Source organism: Oncorhynchus gorbuscha, linkage group LG13 (genome assembly GCF_021184085.1).
Source record: "Oncorhynchus gorbuscha isolate QuinsamMale2020 ecotype Even-year linkage group LG13, OgorEven_v1.0, whole genome shotgun sequence".
In the NCBI taxonomy this organism is placed as follows: domain Eukaryota; kingdom Metazoa; phylum Chordata; class Actinopteri; order Salmoniformes; family Salmonidae; genus Oncorhynchus; species Oncorhynchus gorbuscha.
In genome coordinates, this window is record NC_060185.1 from 65095760 (window position 1) to 65120037 (window position 24278).

At 48.7% G+C, this 24278-nt stretch overlaps 1 protein-coding gene across 1 annotated transcript in view; it reads left to right on the forward strand.

The window, feature by feature from the left end:
• Nucleotides 1-24278, forward strand: part of drp2 (dystrophin related protein 2) — a 270718-nt gene that overhangs the window by 195795 nt on the left and 50645 nt on the right. Inside the window, exons 9-14 of the mRNA XM_046296549.1 lie at nucleotides 5007-5085; nucleotides 6156-6216; nucleotides 13905-13966; nucleotides 14986-15060; nucleotides 16979-17183; nucleotides 21518-21603. Of these exons, the coding sequence (XP_046152505.1) occupies nucleotides 5007-5085; nucleotides 6156-6216; nucleotides 13905-13966; nucleotides 14986-15060; nucleotides 16979-17183; nucleotides 21518-21603 (568 nt within the window). The remainder of the gene's footprint in view (nucleotides 1-5006; nucleotides 5086-6155; nucleotides 6217-13904; nucleotides 13967-14985; nucleotides 15061-16978; nucleotides 17184-21517; nucleotides 21604-24278) is intronic.

Sequence of the window (24278 nt, forward strand, 5' to 3'; positions counted from 1 at the left end):
GTCCCCTGCTCCTTGTGTGTTGCTCTTTCTCTCCTGCTCCCTGTATGTTGCTCTTTCTCCTCTGTTCCCTGTGTTACTCTTTCTCCCCTGCTCCTTGTGTGTTACTCTTTCTCTCCTGCTCCTTGTATGTTGCTCTTTCTCCCCTGCTCTTTGTGTGTTGCTCTTTCTGCCCTGCTCCCTGTATGTTGCTCTTTCTCTCCTGCTCCCTGTGTGTTACTCTTTCTCTCCTGCTCCTCGTGTGTTACTCTTTCTCCCCTGCTCCTTGTGTGTTGCTCTTTCTCCCCTGCTCCTTGTGTGTTACCATTTTCTTGCTCTGTCTCTCTTGTCCTTTCTCTTACTGTCTCTCTCAATTCAATAATTCTATTCAGTGATTAGTCTGTCTTCCGTTGCCAAAGTAAGAACACAGAAACCTATTGAACGCCACCCCCTCTCTCTCCCTCTCGCTCTCCTCTTCTCCTCATTCTCCTGTTGAATAATGTGATGCTAAATCCCTGTCATTTGAATAACATCATATGTTGCTGCTGCTGCTCTCTCTGCTGTGACACAGACGTAATGCATTTTTCCTTTAAGGCTGATACTCTAATATTTTTGGTCTTGAATAATTTAGTAATTCCGCTGCAAAAGTCCGTTAGCCTAGTAGTCTAGCGGTAGTGGAGATAGATGGTAGTACGCTGCAGAGTTGGCACCGACATCTCCTTGCAGCATTCCAACTGCTCCAAATTAGTCTGAAGCAATCTGCGTAGGCTTGAGTGCATCCTGCCTTATTCATTTGGGCGAGCCAGTGTGCACAGCCGTGTGTATGTTGAGCAATGGCAATGTTTTCCTCTCCATAATGCTAACTTCTCATCTCAGCTCGTTGAGCTTGCTTGTCCTTGAAGTGCCTTCGGGATAACTGTGCCTTGTTCTATCTCACTCTCTTCCTCAGTGTGATTGGCAGGGCCATCTCCAGGCATAAGTGACATAAGTGGCCGCTTAGCGCCCCCAGCACTAAGGGGCCCCCGACCAAAAGACGATAAATATATTTATATATATACTACTGGTCAAAAGTTTTAGAACACCCACTCGTTAAAGAGTTTTTCTTGATTTTTTACATTGTAGAATAATAGTGAAGACATCAAAAAGCACATATGGAATCATGTAGTAACAAAATAAGTGTTAAACAAATCAAATAGCCACCCTTTGTCTTAATGCCAGCTTTTAACACTCTTGGCATTCTCTCAACCAGCTTCACCTGGAATGCTTATCCAACAGTCTTGAAGGAGTTCCCACATATGCTGAGCAGTTGTCGGCTGCTTTTCCTTCACGCTGTGGTCCGACTCATCCCAAACCATCTCAATGGGGTCGGGGTAGTGTGGAAGCCAGGTCATCTGATGCAGCACTCCATCACTCTCCTTCTTGGTCAAATAGCCCTTACACAGCCCGGAAGTGTGCTGGGTCAGTGTCCTTTTGAGATACAAATGATAGTCCCACTAAGCTCAAACCAGATGGGATGGTGTATCACTGCAGAATGCTGTGGAAGCCAAGCTGGTTAAGAGTGCCTTGAATTTTAAATAAATCACAGACAGTGTCACCAGCAAAACACACCAACACCATAACTCCTCCTACTCCATGCGTTACAGTGGGTACCACACATGCGGAGATAATCCATTCACGCACATTGCGTCTCACAAAGACACAGTGGTTGGAACCAAAAAATCTCAAATTTGGACTCCAGACTAAAGGACACATTTTCACCTGTTTAATGTCCATTGCTCATGTTTCTTGGCCCAAGCAAGTTCCTTCTTATTGGTGTCCTTTAGTAACGGTTTCTTTGCTTTGCAGCAATTGGACCGTGAAAGCCTGATTCACGTCTCCTCTGAACAGTTGATGTTGAGATGTGTCTGTTACTTGAACACCTTAAAACATTTATTTGGCCTGCAATTTCTGAGGCTAGTAACTCTAATGAACTTATCCTCTGCAGCAGAGGTAACTCTGGGTCTTCCTTTCCTGTGGCGGTCCTCATGAGAGCCAGTTTCATCATAGCGCTTGATGGTTTTTGAAACTGCACTTGAAGAAACTTTCTTGACATTTTCCATATTGACTGGCCTTCATGTGTTAACGTAATGATGGACTGTCGTTTCTCTTAGCTTATTTGAGAGGTTCTTGCCATAATATGGATTTGTTCTTTTACCAAACAGTGCTTGTTGGTTGCTTTTGACTGGAATTGTATATACAAAAGTATGTGGACAACCCTTCAAATTAGTGGATTCGGCTATTTCAGCCACACCCGTTGCTGACAAGTGTATAAAAACGAGTACACAGCCATCCAATCTCCTTACTGAAGAGCTCAGTGACTTTCAACGTGGCTTCGTTGCAACAAGTCAATTCCTCAAATTCCAGCCCTGCTAGAGCTGCCCCGGTCAACTGTAAGTGCTGTTATTGTGAAGTGGAGACGTCTAGGAGCAACAACGGCTCAGCCGGCGAAGTGGAAGGCCACACAAGCTCACAGATTGAGACTGCTGAGTGCTGAAGCGCATAAAAATTGTCTGTCCTCGGTTGCAACACTCATTACCAAGTTCCAAACTGCCTCTGGAAGCAACGTTAGCACAAGAACTGTTCATCTGGAGCCTCATGAAATAGATTTCCATGGCCGAGAAGCCCCACACAAGCCTAAGATCTCCATGTGCAATGCCAAGCATCGGCTGTAGTAGTATAAAGCTCGCCGCCATTGGATTCTGGAGCAGTGGAAATGGGTTCTCTGGAGTGATGGATCACGCTTCACCAACTGGCAGTCTGACGGATTAATCTTGGCTTGGCGGATGCCTGGAGAACGCTACCTGCCCCGAATGGAGAGTGCCAACTGTAAAGTTTGGTGGAAGAGGAATAATGGTTGGTGGCTATTTCTCATGGTTCAAGCTCCTTAGTTCCAATGAAGGGAAATCTAAACACTACAGTATACAATGACATTCTAGACGATTCTGTGCTTCCAACTTTGTGGTAACAGTTTGGGGAAGGCCCTTTCCTGTTTCGACATGAGAATGCCCCTGTGCACAAAGCGAGGTCCATAAATGGTTTGTCGAGATCGGTGTGGAAGAACCTGACTGGCCGGAAGAGCCCTGACCTCAACCCCATTGAACACCTTTGGTATGAACTGCAACGCCGACTGCAAGACAGTCCTAATCGCCCAACATCAGTGCCCGACCTCACTAATGCTCTTGTTGCTGAATGGAAGCAAGTCCCCGCAGCAATGTTTCTAGTAGTGGAAAGCTTTCTCAGAAGAGTGGAGGCTGTTATGGCAGCAAAGGGGGGACCAACTCCATATTAATCCCCATTATTTTGGAATGAGATGTTTGACGAGCAGGTGTTCACATACTTCTGGTCATGTGGTGTATATATATATATATACACTGAGTGTACAAAACATTAGAAACACCTGCTCTTTCCATGACATAGACTGACCAGGTGAATCCAGTTGAAAGCTGTGATCCCTTATTGATGCCAGCTTCAAACAGTGTAGATGAAGGGGAGGAGACAGGTTAAAGAAGGATTTTTAAGCCTTGAGACAATTCAGACATGGATGAATGGGCAAGACAAAATATTAAAGTGCCTTTGAACGGGATATGGTAGGTAGCAAGTGCTCGGCGCAAAGGTTTGAGTGTGTCAAGAACTGCAATGCTGCTGGGTTTTTCACGCTCAACAGTTTCCCGCGTGTATCAAGAATGGTCCAAACACCCAAAGGACATCCAGTGAACTTGACACAACTGAGGGAAGCATTGGAGTCAACATGGGCCAGCATCCCTGTGGAACGTTTTCGATATCTTGTAGAGTCCATGCCTGATGAATTCATGCTGTTCTGATGTCAAAAGGGGGGTGCAAGTCAATATTAGCAAGGTGGTCCTAATGTTTTGTACATTCAGTGTATATACACATTTCTTTAGGAATTCCGTCTGGGTCTCGACTTACTGTTGAAAGTTAGAATAGTAGAATACACATAGTGCAATGTTTTTTTATTTGGCTGTGCAGTAGTTTTTGTCTTGTTCTGTCAGTCACTGACAGTCACTCAATTAGCATGTCAGCTAACAATTTTTAGATTGGTAAATTAGTCTAGCCAGCAATCTATATTTGTATTAATCACGCAGGGCAGGTATCCAGGGGTCCCCTATTGATTCTGTTAGTCACTCTCACTCCGATGTCATTAACATGGTAAGTCTTGGCAAAATGTGTAGAATTGTAGCTTTAATACATACATTTTTTTCTCTCCGCCAACAAGAGGGCCACTAAAATGTTTTACCCACGAGGTAGGAAGCCCCCCCAACCAATTCTCGCTTAGGGCCCCAAAAGGCCAGAGCCGGCCTTGGTGAGTGGATTTTAGTACCCTTTGTTTGTGGAGCTGTTTCACTTCCTCTGACAATGATTTACACGCTGAATCGAATACCTTGTAAATAAACCAGGATTAGTCCTCAACAAATCCCTTTTGGGACAGCCACATCGACAAAAACACACTGTACACAGAGACAATGAATGGCACACCTTATTTTCATGAACTCAAATCCCTCTCGCTTGTTGACACACACCCCCACACCTCTATTCCGATACACAGCTTACTGTGAAATGACTGTCCTCATTTAAAAAGAGCCTAACAGATCGGAGTGGATTCAGTGTCGTCTTTCCTTACTCGATGCTCTTCAAAGGGCTGTGGCAAGGTGGCAGGGGAGGTGTGTCAATGTTTACATTTCTCCCATAGCCCCATCTAACTGCCAAACGAAGGATGAGGAGAGGAGGGAGGGAGGGAGAGATGTCTGTGTGTGTTTGTAGCGGGTGTGAGATGAGATAAAGACGGTTCCGTTATTCTCTTTGATTCTTTTGATCAAATGTAATTGAATTTTGCCCGCGCTGTGTTTGCGTGTGTGTTTCTGTGCGTGTGTGTGTGTATAATGTAAATGTGTGTGTGTTTGTGTGTATAATTCAATGTCATGTAAATGTGTGTATGTGTGTGTAATGTAATGTAAATGTATGTCTCCTCGCAGGGCTCCATTGAAGAGCGTCTGAAGCAGCTGCAGGATGCCCATAGAGACTTTGGTCCTGGATCCCAGCACTTCCTCTCCAGTAAAGGCTCCTCCACATTCATTAGAAGCTGGTGCCGGGTGCTGTGATGCTCTGTGCCACGCTGTGCTATGCCTGTATAGTGGCTGGGGGCAGGATGGGGGTGGGATGTTGAAAATGCGGATGGGGAGGGGGGTTGTAGGGGGATTAGAACATGGTTGGTCACAGTGTGAGGCTGTGTGTGTGACTGTGTTGTCTGGGTCGTGTGACGAGGGGGCAGGCTTTGTACCTCGAGACCCCACTGAGTCACAGCAGCAGTATTGTGTGCCTGTGCTCAGTCACGTGTGTGTGTGTGTGTGTGTGTGTGTGTGTGTGTGTGTGTGTGTGTGTGTGTGTGTGTGTGTGTGTGTGTGTGTGTGTGTGTGTGTGTGTGTGTGTGTGTGTGTGTGTGTGTGTGTGTGTGTGTGTGTGTGTGTGTGTGCTGCTCTGTGATTGTGGTGGTAGTAAAGGGAACCCCTACTGTCCTCGATTCCCCACCATCCAGCTCTGCTGTGTCAGCACTGTCATGCTTCTGGGGCTGATCTCTTTATCCCTGCCAGGAATGTGTGTGTGTGTGTGTTGTGTAGCTGCCTCAATGTGTTCATTGTGACGGTGTCCTTGTGTGTGTGTCTCCCTTAACTTCCCAGCCATTCCAGTCTAGCATATTCCATTCCCAGCTAGCTTACCCCTGTTGTTTACTGCTAAAATGCTACATTGAATGGGTCTTGTCAATATTCCTCCTCCGTCTCCCATATATCCCATTAGCCTTTGCAAACAACCGAATCCTCTCTGAGACTGGACACAAAAGGCTGCTTTTCCCTTCATTCAGCTGTAGCTCACCTGTTATGTGACGCAGCTCTCCCTCTGTGGTGCCTGAATGTTCACAGACGGGTTGATGCAGGTCATGCCCCAAATGGCACCCTTTCCCCCTATTTAGTGCACTATACCCATAGGGCCCTGGTCAAAAGTTGTCCACTAAATGCACTAAATAGGGAATAGGGTGCCATTTGGGACATGAGCATGGTCAGTGGTTATGTGCAAATGGCTTTTCATGCTTGATGTGCCTCAGCAATTGATTTCCCCCTCACTTTCAGGTTCAGTGCAGATACCCTGGGAACGCGCCATCTCTCCAAACAAAGTGCCCTACTACATCAAGTAAGTCCAACTGCGTGTGTGTGTGTGGGGGGGGGGGGGGTCTGTGTGTGTATGTGTAGTACATTAAGTCCAACTGGGGGACATGAGTGCATACAGTCCAAAAGTGTGTGGAGAAAAAAGGTCCTTAGGTCGTTGTTGAGAAAAGACATTCACTTTGCTTGAGATGGCAGTATTGAGTTACCTCGGAGAACAGTGTTGAGTTACCTGGAGAGAACGCATTCATACTAAGGTATCCCTCGGAGAACAGTGTTGAGTTACCTGGAGAGAACGCATTCATACTAAGGTATCCCTCAGAGAACAGTGTTGAGTTACCTGGAGAGAACGCATTCATACTAAGGTATCCCTCGGAGAACAGTTTTGAGTTACCTGGAGAGAACGCATTCATACTAAGGTATCCCTCAGAGAACAGTGTTGAGTTACCTGGAGAGAACGCATTCATACTAAGGTATCCCTCGGAGAACAGTGTTGAGTTACCTGGAGAGAACGCATTCATACTAAGGTATCCCTCGGAGAACAGTGTTGAGTTACCTGGAGAGAACGCATTCATACTAAGGTATCCCTCGGAGAACAGTGTTGAGTTACCTGGAGAGAACGCATTCATACTAAGGTATCCCTCGGAGAACAGTGTTGAGTTACCTGGAGAGAACGCATTCATACTAAGGTATCCCTCAGAGAACAGTGCTGAGTTACCTGGAGAGAATGCATTCATACTAAGGTATCCCTCAGAGAACAGTGTTGAGTTACCTGGAGAGAACGCATTCATACTAAGGTATCCCTCAGAGAACAGTGTTGTTATGGAGAGAACGCATTCATACTAAGGTATCCCTCAGAGAACAGTATTGAGTTACCTGGAGAGAACGCATTCATACTAAGGTATCCCTCGGAGAACAGTATTGAGTTACCTGTCATGTTTTGTCATTGATTGTCATGTCTTGTCCCTGTGCTTCCCCTTCTATTCGTTTCCCCCTGCTGGTCTTATTAGGTTCTTTCCCTCTTTCTATCCCTCTCTCTCCCCCTCCCTCTCTCCCTCTCTCGCTCTCTCTCTCTATCGTTCCGTTCCTGCTCCCAGCTGTTCCTCATTCTCCTAACTACCTCATTTACTCTTTCACACCTGTCCCCTATTTTGCCCTCTGATTAGAGTCCCTATTTCTCCCTCTGTTTCCGCTTCTGTCCTTGTCGGATCCTTGTTTGATGTTTGCTGTTCTGTTTCCTCGTTCCGTCCTGTCGTGTTTTTGCCTTCTTCAGATGCTGCGTGTGAGCAGGTGTCTAGAGCAGCTACGGCCTGCGCCTTCCCGAAGCGACCCGCAGTCTGTGGTCGCATCTCCAGTTGTTCCCCTCTACTGACTAGAGGGTTTCAGTTTTCCTGTTTTGACTTGGAATAAACTCTGTTTCTGTAAAGTCGCTTTTGGGTCCTCATTCACCTGCATAACAGAAGGATCCGACCAAGAATGGACCCAGCGACTACGGATTCTCGCAACTCAGCCGTCAAGATCCAGGGAGCGATGCTCGGCAGACACGAGCAGGAATTGTTTGCTGCTCGTCATGCCGTTGAGACCCTGGCCGCTCAGGTCTCCGACCTCTCAGGACAGTTTCAGAGTCTCCGTCTCGAGCCACCAGCTACTTCCTGGTCTTCCGAGTCTCCGGAACCTAGGGTTAATAACCCACCATGTTACTCTGGGCAGCCCACTGAGTGCCGCTCCTTTCTCACCCAGTGTGATATTGTGTTCTCTCTCCAGCCCAACACATACTCAAGAGAGAGAGCTCGGATCGCCTACGTCATATCACTCCTTACGGGACGGGCTCGGGAGTGGGGCACAGCTATCTGGGAGGCAAGGGCTGAGTGTACTAACGAGTATCAGAACTTTAAAGAGGAGATGATACGGGTTTTTGATCGTTCAGTTTTTGGGAGGGAGGCTTCCAGGGCCCTGGCTTCCCTATGTCAAGGTGATCGATCCATAACGGATTACTCTATAGAGTTTCGCACTCTTGCTGCCTCCAGTGACTGGAACGAGCCGGCGTTGCTCGCTCGTTTTCTGGAGGGACTCCACGCTGAGGTTAAGGATGAGATTATCTCCCAGGAGGTTCCTTCCAGCGTGGATTCTTTGATTGCACTCGCCATCCGCATTGAACGACGGGTAGATCTTCGTCACCGAGCTCGTGGAAGAGAGCTCGCGTTAACGGTGTTCCCCCTCTCCGCATCTCAACCATCTCCTCCCACTGGCTCTGAGATTGAGCCCATGCAGCTGGGAGGTATTCGCATCTCGACTAAGGAGAGGGAACGGAGAATCACCAACCGCCTTTGCTTCTATTGCGGTTCTGCTGGACATTTTGTCATTTCATGTCCAGTTAAAGGCCAGAGCTCATCAGTAAGCGGAGGGCTACTGGTGAGCGCTACTACTCAGGTCTCTCCATCAAGATCCTGTACTACCTTATCGGTCCATCTACGCTGGACCGGTTCGGCAGCTTCCTGCAGTGCCTTGATAGACTCTGGGGCTGAGGGTTGTTTTATGGACGAAGCATGGGCTCGGAAACATGACATTCCTCTCAGACAGTTAGGGCAGCCCACGCCCATGTTCGCCTTAGATGGTAGTCTTCTCCCCAGTATCATATGTGAGACACTACCTTTAACCCTCACAGTATCTGGTAACCACAGTGAGACCATTTCCTTTTTGATTTTTCGTTCATCTTTTACACCTGTTGTTTTGGGTCATCCCTGGCTAGTATGTCATAATCCTTCTATTAATTGGTCTAGTAATTCTATCCTATCCTGGAACGTGTCTTGTCATGTGAAGTGTTTAATGTCTGCTATCCCTCCTGTTTCTTCTGTCCCCTCTTCTCAGGAGGAACCTGGTGATTTGACAGGAGTGCCGGAGGAATGTCATGATCTGCGCACGGTCTTCAGTCGGTCCAGAACCAACTCCCTTCCTCCTCACCGGTCGTATGATTGTTGTATTGATCTCCTTCCGGGGACCACTCCCCCTCGGGGTAGACTATACTCTCTGTCGGCTCCCGAACGTAAGGCTCTCGAAGATTATCTGTCTGTTTCTCTCGACGCCGGTACCGTTGTGCCTTCTTCCTCTCCCGCCGGAGCGGGGTTTTTTTTTGTTAAGAAGAAGGACGGTACCCTGCGCCCCTGCGTGGATTATCGAGGGCTGAATGACATAACGGTTAAGAATCGTTATCCGCTTCCCCTTATGTCGTCAGCCTTCGAGATTCTGCAGGGAGCAAGGTTCTTTACTAAGTTGGACCTTCGTAACGCTTACCATCTCGTGCGCATCAGAGAGGGGGACGAGTGGAAGACGGCGTTTAACACTCCGTTAGAGCATTTTGAATACCGGGTTCTGCCGTTCGGTCTCGCTAATGCTCCAGCTGTCTTTCAGGCATTAGTTAATGATGTACTGAGAGACATGCTGAACATCTTTGTTTTCGTTTACCTTGACGATATCCTGATTTTTTCACCGTCACTCGAGATTCATGTTCAGCACGTTCGACGTGTACTCCAGCGCCTTTTAGAGAATTGTCTCTATGTGAAGGCTGAGAAGTGCGCCTTTCATGTCTCCTCTGTCACATTTCTCGGTTCTGTTATTTCCGCTGAAGGCATTCAGATGGATCCCGCTAAGGTCCAGGCTGTCAGCGATTGGCCCGTCCCTAAGTCACGTGTCGAGTTGCAGCGCTTTCTCGGTTTTGCGAATTTCTATCGGCGTTTCATTCGTAATTTTGGTCAAGTGGCAGCCCCTCTCACAGCCCTTACTTCTGTCAAGTCGTGCTTTAAGTGGTCCGGTTCCGCCCAGGGAGCTTTTGATCTCCTCAAGAAGCGTTTTACATCCGCTCCTATCCTTGTTACTCCTGACGTCACTAAACAATTCATTGTCGAGGTTGACGCTTCAGAGGTGGGCGTGGGAGCCATTCTGTCTCAGCGCTTCCATTCTGACGATAAGGTCCATCCTTGCGCGTATTTTTCTCATCGCCTGTCGCCATCGGAACGCAACTATGATGTGGGTAACCGCGAACTGCTCGCCATCCGCTTAGCCCTAGGCGAATGGCGACAGTGGTTGGAGGGGGCGACCGTTCCTTTTGTCGTTTGGACTGACCATAAGAACCTTGAGTACATCCGTTCTGCCAAACGACTCAATGCTCGTCAAGCTCGTTGGGCGTTGTTTTTCGCTCGTTTCGAGTTCGTGATTTCTTATCGCCCGGGAAATAAGAACACCAAGCCTGATGCCTTATCTCGTCTCTTCAGTTCTTCTGTAGCTTCTACCGACCCCGAGGGGATTCTCCCTGAAGGGCGTGTTGTCGGGTTGACTGTCTGGGGAATTGAGAGACAGGTAAAGCAAGCACTCACTCACACTGCGTTGCCGCGCGCTTGTCCTAGTAACCTTCTTTTCGTTCCTGTCTCTACTCGTCTGGCTGTTCTTCAGTGGGCTCACTCTGCCAAGTTAGCTGGCCACCCCGGCGTTCGGGGTACGCTTGCTTCTATTCGCCAGCGGTTTTGGTGGCCTACTCAGGAGCATGACACGCGCCGTTTCGTGGCTGCTTGTTCGGACTGCGCGCAGACTAAGTCAGGTAACTCCCCTCCTGCCGGTCGTCTCAGACCGCTTCCCATTCCTTCTCGACCATGGTCTCACATCGCCTTAGACTTTATTACCGGTCTGCCTTCGTCTGCGGGGAAGACTGTGATTCTTATGGTTGTCGATAGGTTCTCTAAGGCGGCTCATTTTATTCCCCTCGCTAAGCTTCCTTCCGCTAAGGAGACGGCACAAATCATCATTGAGAATGTGTTCAGAATTCATGGCCTCCCGTTAGACGCCGTTTCGGACAGAGGTCCGCAATTCACGTCACAGTTTTGGAGGGAGTTCTGTCGTTTGATTGGTGCTTCCGTCAGTCTCTCTTCCGGTTTTCATCCCCAGTCTAACGGTCAAGCAGAACGGGCCAATCAGACGATTGGTCGCATATTACGCAGCCTTTCTTTTAGAAACCCTGCGTCTTGGGCAGAACAGCTCCCCTGGGCAGAATACGCTCACAACTCGCTCCCTTCGTTTGCTACCGGGCTATCTCCTTTTCAGAGTAGTCTTGGGTACCAGCCTCCTCTGTTCTCGTCCCAGCTCGCCGAGTCCAGCGTTCCCTCCGCTCAGGCTTTTGTCCAACGTTGTGAGCGCACCTGGAGGAGGGTCAGGTCTGCACTTTGCCGTTACAGGGCGCAGACTGTGAGAGCCGCCAATAAACGTAGGATTAAGAGTCCTAGGTATTGTCGCGGTCAGAGAGTGTGGCTTTCCACTCGTAACCTTCCCCTTACGACAGCTTCTCGCAAGTTGACTCCGCGGTTCATTGGTCCGTTCCGTGTCTCTCAGGTCGTCAATCCTGTCGCTGTACGACTGCTTCTTCCGCGACATCTTCGTCGCGTCCACCCTGTCTTCCATGTCTCCTGTGTCAAGCCTTTTCTTCGCGCCCCCGTTCGTCCCCCCGTCCTTGTCGAGGGCGCACCTATTTACAAGGTACGGAAGATCATGGACATGCGTTCTCGGGGACGTGGTCACCAGTACTTAGTGGATTGGGAGGGTTACGGTCCAGAGGAGAGGAGTTGGGTTCCATCTCGGGACGTGCTGGACCGTTCGTTGATTGATGATTTCCTCCGTTGCCGCCAGGGTTCCTCCTCGAGTGCGCCAGGAGGCGCTCGGTGAGTGGGGGGGTACTGTCATCTTTTGTCATTGATTGTCATGTCTTGTCCCTGTGCTTCCCCTTCTATTCGTTTCCCCCTGCTGGTCTTATTAGGTTCTTTCCCTCTTTCTATCCCTCTCTCTCCCCCCTCCCTCTCTCCCCTCTCTCGCTCTCTCTCTCTATCGTTCCGTTCCTGCTCCCAGCTGTTCCTCATTCTCCTAACTACCTCATTTACTCTTTCACACCTGTCCCCTATTTTGCCCTCTGATTAGAGTCCCTATTTCTCCCTCTGTTTCCGCTTCTGTCCTTGTCGGATCCTTGTTTGATGTTTGCTGTTCTGTTTCCTCGTTCCGTCCTGTCGTGTTTTTGCCTTCTTCAGATGCTGCGTGTGAGCAGGTGTCTAGAGCAGCTACGGCCTGCGCCTTCCCGAAGCGACCCGCAGTCTGTGGTCGCATCTGCAGTTGTTCCCCTCTACTGACTAGAGGGTTTCAGTTTTCCTGTTTTGACTTGGAATAAACTCTGTTTCTGTAAAGTCGCTTTTGGGTCCTCATTCACCTGCATAACATTACCTGGAGAGAACGCATTCATACTAAGGTATCCCTCAGAGAACAGTGTTGAGTTACCTGGAGAGAACGCATTCATACTAAGGTATCCCTCAGAGAACAGTGTTGAGTTACCTGGAGAGAACGCATTCATACTAAGGTATCCCTCGGAGAACAGTGTTGAGTTACCTGGAGAGAACGCATTCATACTAAGGTATCCCTCGGAGAACAGTGTTGAGTTACCTGGAGAGAACGCATTCATACTAAGGTATCCCTCGGAGAACAGTGTTGAGTTACCTGGAGAGAACGCATTCATACTAAGGTATCCCTCGGAGAACAGTGTTGAGTTACCTGGAGAGAACGCATTCATACTAAGGTATCCCTCGGAGAACAGTGTTGAGTTACCTGGAGAGAACGCATTCATACTAAGGTATCCCTCGGAGAACAGTGTTGAGTTACCTGGAGAGAACGCATTCATACTAAGGTATCCCTCGGAGAACAGTGTTGAGTTACCTGGAGAGAACGCATTCATCCATGTCTGTGCATCCATCCATACACGTGTGCGCACATGTGTACTGTGTGTGTGTGTGTGCGTGAGTGTGTGTGTGCCTTGTGAGTGTGTTTTGTCAGCGTATCTCTTTTACAAATGAGTTTATTTATTTTCTTAATCACTGCTGTTAGCCCTGGTGGGCCCCGTTTGGCCTCTCTGCTGCCCCTTTTGCCACCCCCCCAGCCCCAGTAGCCCCCACTCCCTGTGCTGCCTGATAATTCCTTATGGGCTGTGTAATTGTGCCACTGGAGGGGAATATCTGATGGGCCCTCTGTCGGGCACCTAATCGATTCCAAAAGTCTCACACAGGTAATAACGAACGCTGGTGGTGAAGTGGCCCCGGGGTCCTGGCAAACTTCCTGCTCTGGGCTCGTCATTTATTTATTGGCTATCTTTTTCTCCCCTATATATTTTCCTTTTCCTGCGCTGCGCTGCTCCATGTAGCAGTTGCTGGCAGGGATTTGGGTTGAGTGCTCAGATAGGTTGTCTGTTTAATGAAGTGTAGAGACAGTAGCAGCTCTCTGTGTGAAGCCTCTTACATGGTTGCCGTAGCTCCATCAGAGCAGTAGAAGCAGTAGTAGCAGCTGGTACACAGTGAAGGGTGAGGAGTGACCGTAGTGGAACATAGGTCCTACTGCCTTGTTGTTGCTGTGTGTCGGAGCTTTGCAGGTTCATAAACTCATAATTAGAAACAACTCTGTCTACTTTCTCCCTTGTAACACTGTACCTGTCTCTCTATTCCTCCTCCTCTCTACACTATCCTCTGCCCCCCCCACCCTCTCTCTAAATTCTTCTTCTTTCTCTTTGCTCTTTGTTTCTTTTTCCTCTTCTCTAACTACTTTACTCGTTCCTCCTGTAACTCTGTCCTCCTTTGCTCTCCACCTCTCTCCTCTCCCCTCTCTCCTCTCCCCTCTCCCCTCTCCCTTCCTCAACTCCCTCAGCCATCAGGGCCAGACGACATGCTGGGATCATCCAAAAATGACGGAGCTGTACCAGGCACTGGGTAAGACAGAGACAATTAAAGAGTTCCCCTCTCTGAGCTTTTTCCACTTAGGCCCTCACCGGCCATCTCCACAGGGGCCTCGCCACCGTCACCCCGTACCTCATTAAGGCCCTGTATTTCAGACACCCCCGAGATGGACGACACTGTGTCGGCTCTGTGATTAGCTATTTCCTGCATTTAAATTAATTGTGATTAAATGGCATCGGATTCCTTTTATTAATGGGATCTGACAGGGGGGTTGTCCACACACACACACACACACACACACACACACACACACACACACACACACACACACACACACACACACACACACACACACACACACACACACACACACACACACACACACACACACACACACAGACAGACAGACAGACAGACAGACAGACAGACAGACAGACAGACAGACAGACAGACAGACAGACAGACAGACAGACAGACAGACAGACAGACAGACAGACAGACAGACAGACAGACAGACAGACAGACAGACAGACAGACAGACAGACAGACAGACAGACAGACAGACAGACAGACAGACAGACAGACAGACAGACAGACAGACAGACAGACAGACAGACAGACAGACAGACAGACAGACAGACAGACAGACAGACAGACAGACAGACAGACACACAGACACACAGACACACAGACACACAGACACACAGACACACAGACAGACACACACACGTTGAGATGCTATCAGAGATGGAGGGAGCGGAATTATGTAGAAACATGGCCCCTGCTAATGACTCACTGATGGACTGATAAATGTGGGGAGAATGAGGGCAGACGAGGGGTGGTCTGTCTCATCTGGAGGAAGACGGATGGAGAGAGGGAGAGAGACAGAGAGACAGAGAGAGAGAGAAAGAGAGAGAGTGAGAGAGAGAGAGAGACATAAGTGTAGAAGGGGGTAGAAAGGGGGTTTGTTTTCTCTCTTGTCCTCATCCTCTGATCTTCTCTTTTTAATTTTTCCCTCTCTCTCTCTTTCCCCCCCCTCCCTCCCTCATTAGCGGATCTAAACAACATCAAGTTCTCAGCATACCGGACGGCCATGAAGCTGCGGCAGGTGCAGAAGGCTCTGAGATGTACGTATTGTGTTTTCAAACCTCATTCATTGGGTGAGAAAGCTGGAGCTCCAGAGCAGTGTGTGTAGGCTACTGTTCCAGCCCGGCTATAGCACACCTAATTCAGCCAGAAAAACGATGACATTTTAGACCATGATTAGTGAAATCAGGAGTTGCCCATTCCCTTCCTTAACTCCTAGGGTGTATCTGCCACCAAGGTCACCACTACCAATCGAAGTCATTGATTAGCCTAGCGCTAACTAGCTAGCTACAACTCCTCATCCAACCAGCTACAACCCTTTTTATCCATCGTTAGGTCTAAATCACTGTCATACATGCTAATTAAACTCATTAATTGGCCCAGTTAAGTTACATGAGGGGAGGTAATTAGCCAAGGCCATGTGGATGAGTGAGGCATAAACGTGTGTGTCTTCCAGGACCAAGCGTAGTAGCCTTATCTTCCACTTTCCAGACATCCCCCTCTCCTCCTCTCCTCCATCCCTCCCTCCTTCCCTGGCTCCACCTGACCCTGAGTCAGCCCTGCGGCCATGCTTCTCCATGGTTGGCCGCTCACATCCTTTTCCACACTCTCTCCATTCACACTCTCTCTCTCCATTGTCCATCCCTCCACCCCTCTCTCCACCCCAACCCTCTCTCTCCGACACGGGGAAATGGCCTGCGAAAGCACAGCATAAATGGACCGCTGAAAACGATACCCTCCTATTGCTTTCTCTCTCTTCCCCTCTCTCTCTCTATCTATATATATATATTTTTTTTTTCTCTCTCTAGCTCGCCTCATCATGTGCTGGTCTGCTAGTTTGTGTCGTTAGGAGAATTAATTGCCAGGCTGCCATAGTAACTACTGAGTTTCTCCCTCCCTCCCTCCCTCCCTCCCTCCCTCCCTCCCTCCCTCCCTCCCTCCCTCCCTCCCTCCCTCCCTCCCTCCCTCCCTCTTGGTAAGGATGATTGAGGAAGGCTCACAAAGGCACATCTAAAATGTATTCTAGTGTCTCCTCTCCTCTCCCAACCCTAACCCACTCCAGCCATGTCCTCTCCTCTCCCAACCCTAACACACTCCAGTCATGTCCTCTCCTCTCCCAACCCTAACCCACTATGGCCATGTCCTATCTTCTCCCAACCCTAACCCACTATGGCCAAGTCCTCTCCTCTCCCAGCCCTAACCCACTATAGCCATGTCCTCTCCTCTCCCAACCCTAACCCACTGTAGCCATGTCCTCTCCTCTCCCAACCCTAACCCACTATAGCCATGTCCTCTCCTCTCCCAACCCTAACCCACTATGGCCATGTCCTCTCCTCTCCCAACCCTAACCCACTATAGCCATGTCCTCTCCTCTCCCAACCCTAACCCACTCCAGCCATGTCCTCTCCTCTCCCAACCCTAACCCACTATAGCCATGTCCTCTCCTCTCCCAACCCTAACCCACTATAGCCATGTCCTCTCCTCTCCCAACCCTAACCCACTATAGCCATGTCCTCTCCTCTCCCAACCCTAACCCACTATAGCCATGTCCTCTCCTCTGCCACCCTTTTATCTCTCTGTTCAATTCCACCTGTCATTAAAGGACACACTTTTATCTCCAGTCCTCTGCCCAGCCTGGGATGGCCATTCAAATTAGTTTAGAGGAACAAAATCACATTTGGATTGACGCTCTCACAATCTGCCAGCACTTAAGTGGGAGAAAAGTTGAATAAGTGTTCTCTCCTTCACTCTGCTGTCCCTGGTGGTGGTGGTGGTGGTGGTGGTGGTGGTGGTGGTGGTGGTGGTGGTGTGTGTGTGTGTGTGTGTGTGTGTGTGTGTGTGTGTGTGTGTGTGTGTGTGTGTGTGTGTGTGTGTGTGTGTGTGTGTGTGTGTGTGTGTGTGTGTGTGTGTGTGTGTGTGTGTGTGTGTGTGTGTGTGTGTGTGTGTGCACCCATCCAGTGGACCTGCTGACGCTGGCGAGTGTGGTGGACGTGTTCAGGGAGCAGGATCTGCAGCATGGGGAACATGTGATGGATGTGGTGGAGATGATTCATGCCCTGACTGGCCTGTATGAGAGACTGGAGGAGGAGAGGAGGGCCATCGTGGTCAACATCCCTCTGTGTGTCGACATGTGCCTCAACTGGCTGCTCAATGTCTACGACAGGTACTACTGACAACTGACCTTCAACCTTGACCCTTGACCCTGAACCTTACATGATATCAACCAGACCAGGTCATGTGTTGTAACTGGCTGCTCAGTGCGACAATGTCTGACAGGTACTTGATCTTATATTACCTTTAAGGGGTTGGAAATAGAAAATAAACACTAATTAGCCAGTAAGATGAAGATTACTCCCGCATACAACACGTCTACTTTCGGCAAGGTTATTTAGCCGGTGTCAGTCAAGAACCTATTTCATGACCTTAAGTTATGCATTAATTTGTGTTTAGATATGCAGTTTATTCTTCATCTAATTTGCGACTGTTCATTCCACTTGTGTTGTTAGCTACTTGTCAGTGGCACTTTCAGCTACTATGTTCTAATGAACCAAATAACTCTGTTTTTGTCACCTCTTTTTCATATGCAGCACTGTTCTATGCGTGACACAGTTAGCATTACTGCTAATATAACCTCTCACACATCCTTGGTTAAATTCACCCTTTTCCCACAATCAAGGTCCATCACTCTCTGCTAGTCCAATGCTGTGATTGGCCGAGAGCCCTCTCAGCGTGGTGTCTCATTGGTGAAGTACGCTCTGTGCCTGAGAGGCTGTGTCGTGAGTAGGATCACAGAGAGGCTGTAGCTCAATCAAGCGGGCAGGTGTCCAATCAGGGCCACTGAGACCCAGCAGAAAGCCTCCTCTGTTTGATTCTGATTGCCCTGACCCCATCTCTCTCCGCCAACTGCCAAGCCCTCCGCAGACAATCTGAGGCACAATTCCTGGCGAATATAAAAAACAGCCCAATTTTTTTCTAAATACTATACTTTTGTTTTGCAGCCCTTAACTACCTGCTTCTAATGAGTGGAAATCAACATTTTACCCTTTACATGCATTCCCTGTAATTGCTTTTTTGTTTTCCGATAAACACAGGCTGTGAATGTGAATGAGCTGAGCATGCAGTGGGATCTGTCTGTCTGTCTGTCTGTCTGTCTGTCTGTCTGTCTGTCTGTCTGTCTGTCTGTCTGTCTGTCTGTCTGTCTGTCTGTCTGTCTGTCTGTCTGTCTGTCTGTCTGTCTGTCCGTCCGTCCGTCCGTCCGTCCGTCCGTCCGTCCGTCCGTCCGTCCGTCCGTCCGTCCGTCCGTCCGTCCGTCCGTCCGTCCGTCCGTCCGTGTGTGTGTGTGTGTGAAGTATGAGCTGTAATCATCATGAGGTCTACCCACAGACTGAGTGTTGTGTTCTCAGTATTACTTTTCCCCAGTCTTTTCTCTGGTAATTTTGGAGAGTGGGTGGGTCAGAGTGATTTTGAGTCAGGAGAAATGTGTGTGTAGGTCTCCCCCTGCCTCCCCCTTTGTCTTCCCCTGCCTCCCCCCTAGGTCTCCCCCTGCCTCCCCTAGGTCTCCCCCTGCCTCCCCTTTGTCTCCCCCTGCCTCCCCTAGGTCTCCCCCTGCCTCCCCTTTGTCTCCCCCTGCCTCCCCCTAGGTCTCCCCCTGCCTCCCCCTAGGTCTCCCCCTGCCTCCCCTTTGTCTCCCCCTGCCTCCCCTAGGTCTCCCCCTGCCTCCCCCTAGGTCTCCCCCTGCCTTCCCCTAGGTCTCCCCCTGCCTCCCCCTAGGTCTCCCCCTGCCTCCCCCTAGGTCTCCCCTGCCTCCCCCTAGGTCTCCCCCTGCCTCCCCCTAGGTCTCTCCCTGCCTCCCCTAGTTCTCTCCCTGCCTCCCCCTGCCTCCCCCTAGGTCTCTCCCTGCTTCCCCCTTTGTCTCCCCCTGCCTCCCCCTAGGTCTCCCCCTGCCTCCCCCTAGGTCTCCCCCTGCCTCCCCCTTTGTCTCCCCCTGCCTCCCCTAGGTCTCCCCCTGCCTCCCCCTTTATCTTCCCCTGCCTCCCCCTAGGTCTCCCCCTGCCTCCCCCTAGGTCTCCCCTGCCTCCCCTTTGTCTCCCCTGCCTCCCCCCTAGGTCTCCCCTGCCTCCCCCTAGGTCTCCCCCTGCCTCCCCTTTGTCTCCCCTGCCTCCCCCTAGGTCTCCCCTGCCTCCCCCTAGGTCTCCCCTGCCTTCCCCTAGGTCTCCCCCTGCCTCCCCCTAGGTCTCCCCTGCCTCCCCCCTAGGTCTCCCCTGCCTCCCCCTAGGTCTCTCCCTGCCTCCCCCTAGTTCTCTCCCTGCCTCCCCCTAGGTCTCCCCTGCCTCCCCCTAGGTCTCTCCCTGCCTCCCCCTTTTGTCTCCCCCTGCCTCCCCTAGGTCTCCCCCTGCCTCCCCCTAGGTCTCCCCCTGCCTCCCCTTTGTCTCCCCCTGCCTCCCCCTAGGTCTCCCCCTGCCTCCCCTAGGTCTCCCCCTGCCTTCCCCTAGGTCTCCCCCTGCCTTCCCATAGGTCTCCCCTGCCTCCCCCTAGGTCTCCCCTGCCTCCCCCTAGGTCTCTCCCTGCCTCCCCTAGATCTCCCCTGCCTCCCCCTAGGTCTCTCCCTCCCCTAGATCTCCCCTCCCCGTAGATCTCCCCTAATGTTCTCACACTGACTCCCGCATTGTCTCTAATAATCTCACACTGATCTGACTGTAATAATATCACACAGACTCTAATGTTCTCACACTGACTCTAATAACCTCGCATTGTCTCTAATAATCTCACACTGACTCTAATGTTCTCACACTGACTCTAATGTTTTCACACTAACCATAATGTTCTCACACTGACTCTAATGTTCCCACACAGTATCTTATGTTCTCACACTGACCATAATGTTCTCACACTGACTCTAATGTTCCCACACTGACTCTAATGTTCCCACACAGTCTCTAATGTTCCCACACAGTCACTAATGTTCTCACACTGACACTAATATTCTCACACTGTCTCTAATGTTCTCATACTGACTCTAAAGTTCTCACACTGATTCTAATGTTCTCACACTGACTAATGTTCTCACACTGACTATTGTTCTCAAACTGCCTCTAATGTTCCCCCAGTGACTTTAACAATTCTTATATTCTCACATAGACTCGCTTTGCCTCTAGTGTTCTCACACTGACCATAATGTTCTCACACTGACTCTAATGTTTCCACACAGTCTCTAATGTTCTCACACTGACCATAATGTTCTCACACTGACTCTAATGTTCTCACACTGACTCTAATGTTCTCACATATTCTCTAATGTTCTCACACTGACTCTAACGTTCTCACACTGACTCTAATGTTCTCACACCGACTCTAATGTTCTCACACTGACTCTAATGTTCTCACATATTCTCTAATGTTCTCACACTGACTCTAATGTTCTCACACTGACTCTAATGTTCTCACATATTATCTAATGTCACACTGACTCTAACGTTCTCACACTGACTCTAATGTTCTCACACTGACTCTAATGTTCTCACACTAATGTTCTCACACTGACTCTAATGTTCTCACACTGACTCTAATGTTCTCATATTATCTAATGTTCTCACACTGACTCTAATGTTCTCACACTGACTAATGTTCTCAATGTTCTCACATATTATTCTAATGTTCTCACACTGACTAATGTTCTCTGAATTGTTCTCAAACTGACTCTAATGTTCTGACTTTAACAATTCTGATATTCTCAATGTTCTCATGCTGTCTGTAATGTTCTCACACTGACTCTAATGTCACACTGACTCTAATGTTCTCACACTGACTCTAATGTTCTCACACAGACTAATGTTCTCACACTGCCTCTAATGTTCCCCCAGTAACTTTAACATCTCTTATATTCTCACATAGACCCACACTGCCTCTAATGTACTCCTACTGCCTCCTACTGCCTAATGGACTCTGCAGTCTCCTGACTCCTGTTTTGTCACACATTAAGGCAGTGCTTCTATGTGTCTCTCCCACTGACATTGACTCCCACTGCCTCTAATGTTCTTTAAATGACTGTAATCCCCTCCTGACAGTCAAGGCAGAGAAAAGAAAAGCAGCAAAGCTCCCAACTAAAGCCAGTAACAGCAGCCCTGCCCTTCCCTCTGTCTGACTCTAGTGGCAGTGTCCATGTGCCTCCCAGACACACAGATATAATGTGACCCATTTAAGTCAGGACACAGCTCTCCCAGTCCCAACCCAACTCTGTGGCCTTGCCATTGGCCAGAGAACACTGTTTATGGATCTGTGCTTGCCTCTAATCCCCTTGTTTTTTCAGTGTAAAGGCTTAGTTTATGTGTCTGTTTGCTTATGTAAATATATTTGTTCTGGCATATTCTACTTTTTATATCTCCCTCTCCCTCTCCCTCTCCCTCTCCCTCTCCCTCTCCCTCTCCCTCTCCCTCTCCCTCTCCCTCTCCCTCTCCCTCTCCCTCTCCCTCTCCCTACCCTGCCCTGCTTTCTCCCTAGTGGTCGCAATGGAAAGATGCGCGTCCTCTCCTTCAAGACGGGACTGGTGAGCCTGTGCAATGCGGATGTTCAGGAGAAGTATAAATGTAAGTATGAGACCCTCTCATGTAGACACCACAGCCCTGCAGCCCCCTAACAAAGGGCCAAAACAAAACCAGCCTGATTGCGAGCATTACATAAAGACAACCACTTAGCCTAATGGAGGGAATTACTCTGCTGCACAATAATGGGGAAAGGCTCTCTCTCTCTCTCTTTATTTCTCCAAAGTACATTGGGCTTTTAGGCAGAGAGAATACACTATGGTAGAGAGAACACACACACACACCACACTCAGCTCTCTCTCTCTGGCCCCTCTGGCTTCCCTTTTCCATGTTCAATTATGCGCTAATATTTCACTGGTGCCCAGCTCAGGGAAAGTAAAACCATTTTACAGCATCTTAACCGCATTTTACAACACAGCCTTGTAAATATGTAGAGAAGGGGGAGAGGAGAGAGAATGAGCTCATCGGTATGAGATTTGAGACAGTCCCGACGGGTCAGGGCAGGCACACTGTCAGTTGGCACACCATCTGTGACAGCTTGTAAAAGTTGAATGGCAACAGATTTGGAGTCTTTTTTTATGGCAGACGAAGCACAGAAGGCCTGGCCCTAGAGGATTGTGAGGGTAGAGGCGGGCAGGCAGGGGGGGGGGGGCAGTGATGCAAACCATGCCAATTTGTCCCAGTGATTGATCACACATTTTTTCTCCTGAGCTCAGGGGAGAGATGACCCCTGATTATGCTAGTAAACAAGGGGGCGCATCTGGTGTCAGTGAGTGAGTGAACGTGGTAGTGTGGCAGACACAGTGTGTGGGTGCTTGTCTTTTGTCCCCCCCCAGAGCGTGAGCTGTGTGCAGGGTAGAGGCAGGCAGGCTGGCTGTCAGGGTTTTCTGGCTGTGGCTGGTGCTGGTGCTATTTATACTGGCATTGTGCAGCACCTTCAAACACCTGTCAGTATCCATCTCCTCAGTGACAGGCGGAATCACGACTCGCAGATGAAGGCTCCATTCAGAGCCTGATGAGGTAGCGAGCGCTAATGCAGCCCTTTTGTCTGCAATTAGATCAGTACGCCTGCCCTTGCTTTCTCTCTCTCTCTCTCTCTCTCTCTCTCTCTCTCTCTCTCTCTCTCTCTCTCTCTCTCTCTCTCTCTCTCTCTCTCTCTCTTCTCTTTCTCTTTCTCTTTCTCTTTCTCTTTCTTTCTCTCAAAAAACCTAGAAACAGGCCTAGGGAAGTATCGCCCACACACAGGCTCACTTAGAGAAACGCTGAGAACATGGATGTTGGGACATATGTAGTGGTGTGAATAGTAGCGCTAATATGCTCGTGTATACACAAGCAGATATAATGTAAACACAAATTAAAATCAGCTTGTCAATTCGAATTGTCCCCAGCTCTGGTAAACATGGGGCAGCAGGGTAGCCTAGTGGTTAGAGCGTTGGACTAGTAACCGGAAGGTTGCAAGTTCAAAGCCCCAAGCTGACAAGGTACAAATCTGTCGTTCTGCCCCTGAACAGGCAGTTAACCCACTGAAAATAAGAATTTGTTCTTAACTGACTTGCCTAGTTAAATAAAGGTACAAAAATACTAAAAAACATAATCTGGAACACATCTACACATATATAGGTGAATAGATTCACAAACACACATAAAAAAGTGAATAGATTCACATCCACACATATAGAGGTGAATAGATTCACATCCACGCATATAGAAGTGAATAGATTCACATCCACGCATATAGAAGTGAATAGATTCACATCCACGCATAAAGAAGTGAATAGATTCACATCCACGCATATAGAAGTGAATAGATTCACATCCACGCATATAGAAGTGAATAGATTCACATCCACGCATATAGAAGTGAATAGATTCACATCCACGCATATAGAAGTGAATAGATTCACATCCATGCATATAGAAGTGAATAGATTCACATCCACGCATATAGAGGTGAATAGATTCACATCCACGCATATAGAGGTGAATAGATTCACATCCACACATATAGAGGTGAATAGATTCACATCCACGCATATAGAGGTGAATAGATTCACATCCACGCATATAGAGGTGAATAGATTCACATCCACGCATATAGAAGTGAATAGATTCACATCCACGCATATAGAAGTGAATAGATTCACATCCACGCATATAGAGGTGAATAGATTCACATCCACGCATATAGAGGTGAATAGATTCACATCCACGCATATAGAGGTGAATAGATTCACATCCACGCATATAGAAGTGAATAGATTCACATCCACGCATATAGAGGTGAATAGATTCACATCCACGCATATAGAAGTGAATAGATTCACATCCACGCATATAGAAGTGAATAGATTCACATCCACGCATATAGAGGTGAATAGATTCACATCCACGCATATAGAGGTGAATAGATTCACATCCACGCATATAGAAGTGAATAGATTCACATCCACGCATATAGAGGTGAATAGATTCACATCCACACATATAGAAGTGAATAGATTCACATCCACGCATATAGACGTGAATAGATTCACATCCACGCATATAGACGTGAATAGATTCACATCCACGCATATAGAGGTGAATAGATTCACATCCACGCATATAGAGGTGAATAGATTCACATCCACGCATATAGAGGTGAATAGATTCACATCCACGCATATAGAAGTGAATAGATTCACATCCACGCATATAGAGGTGAATAGATTCACATCCAC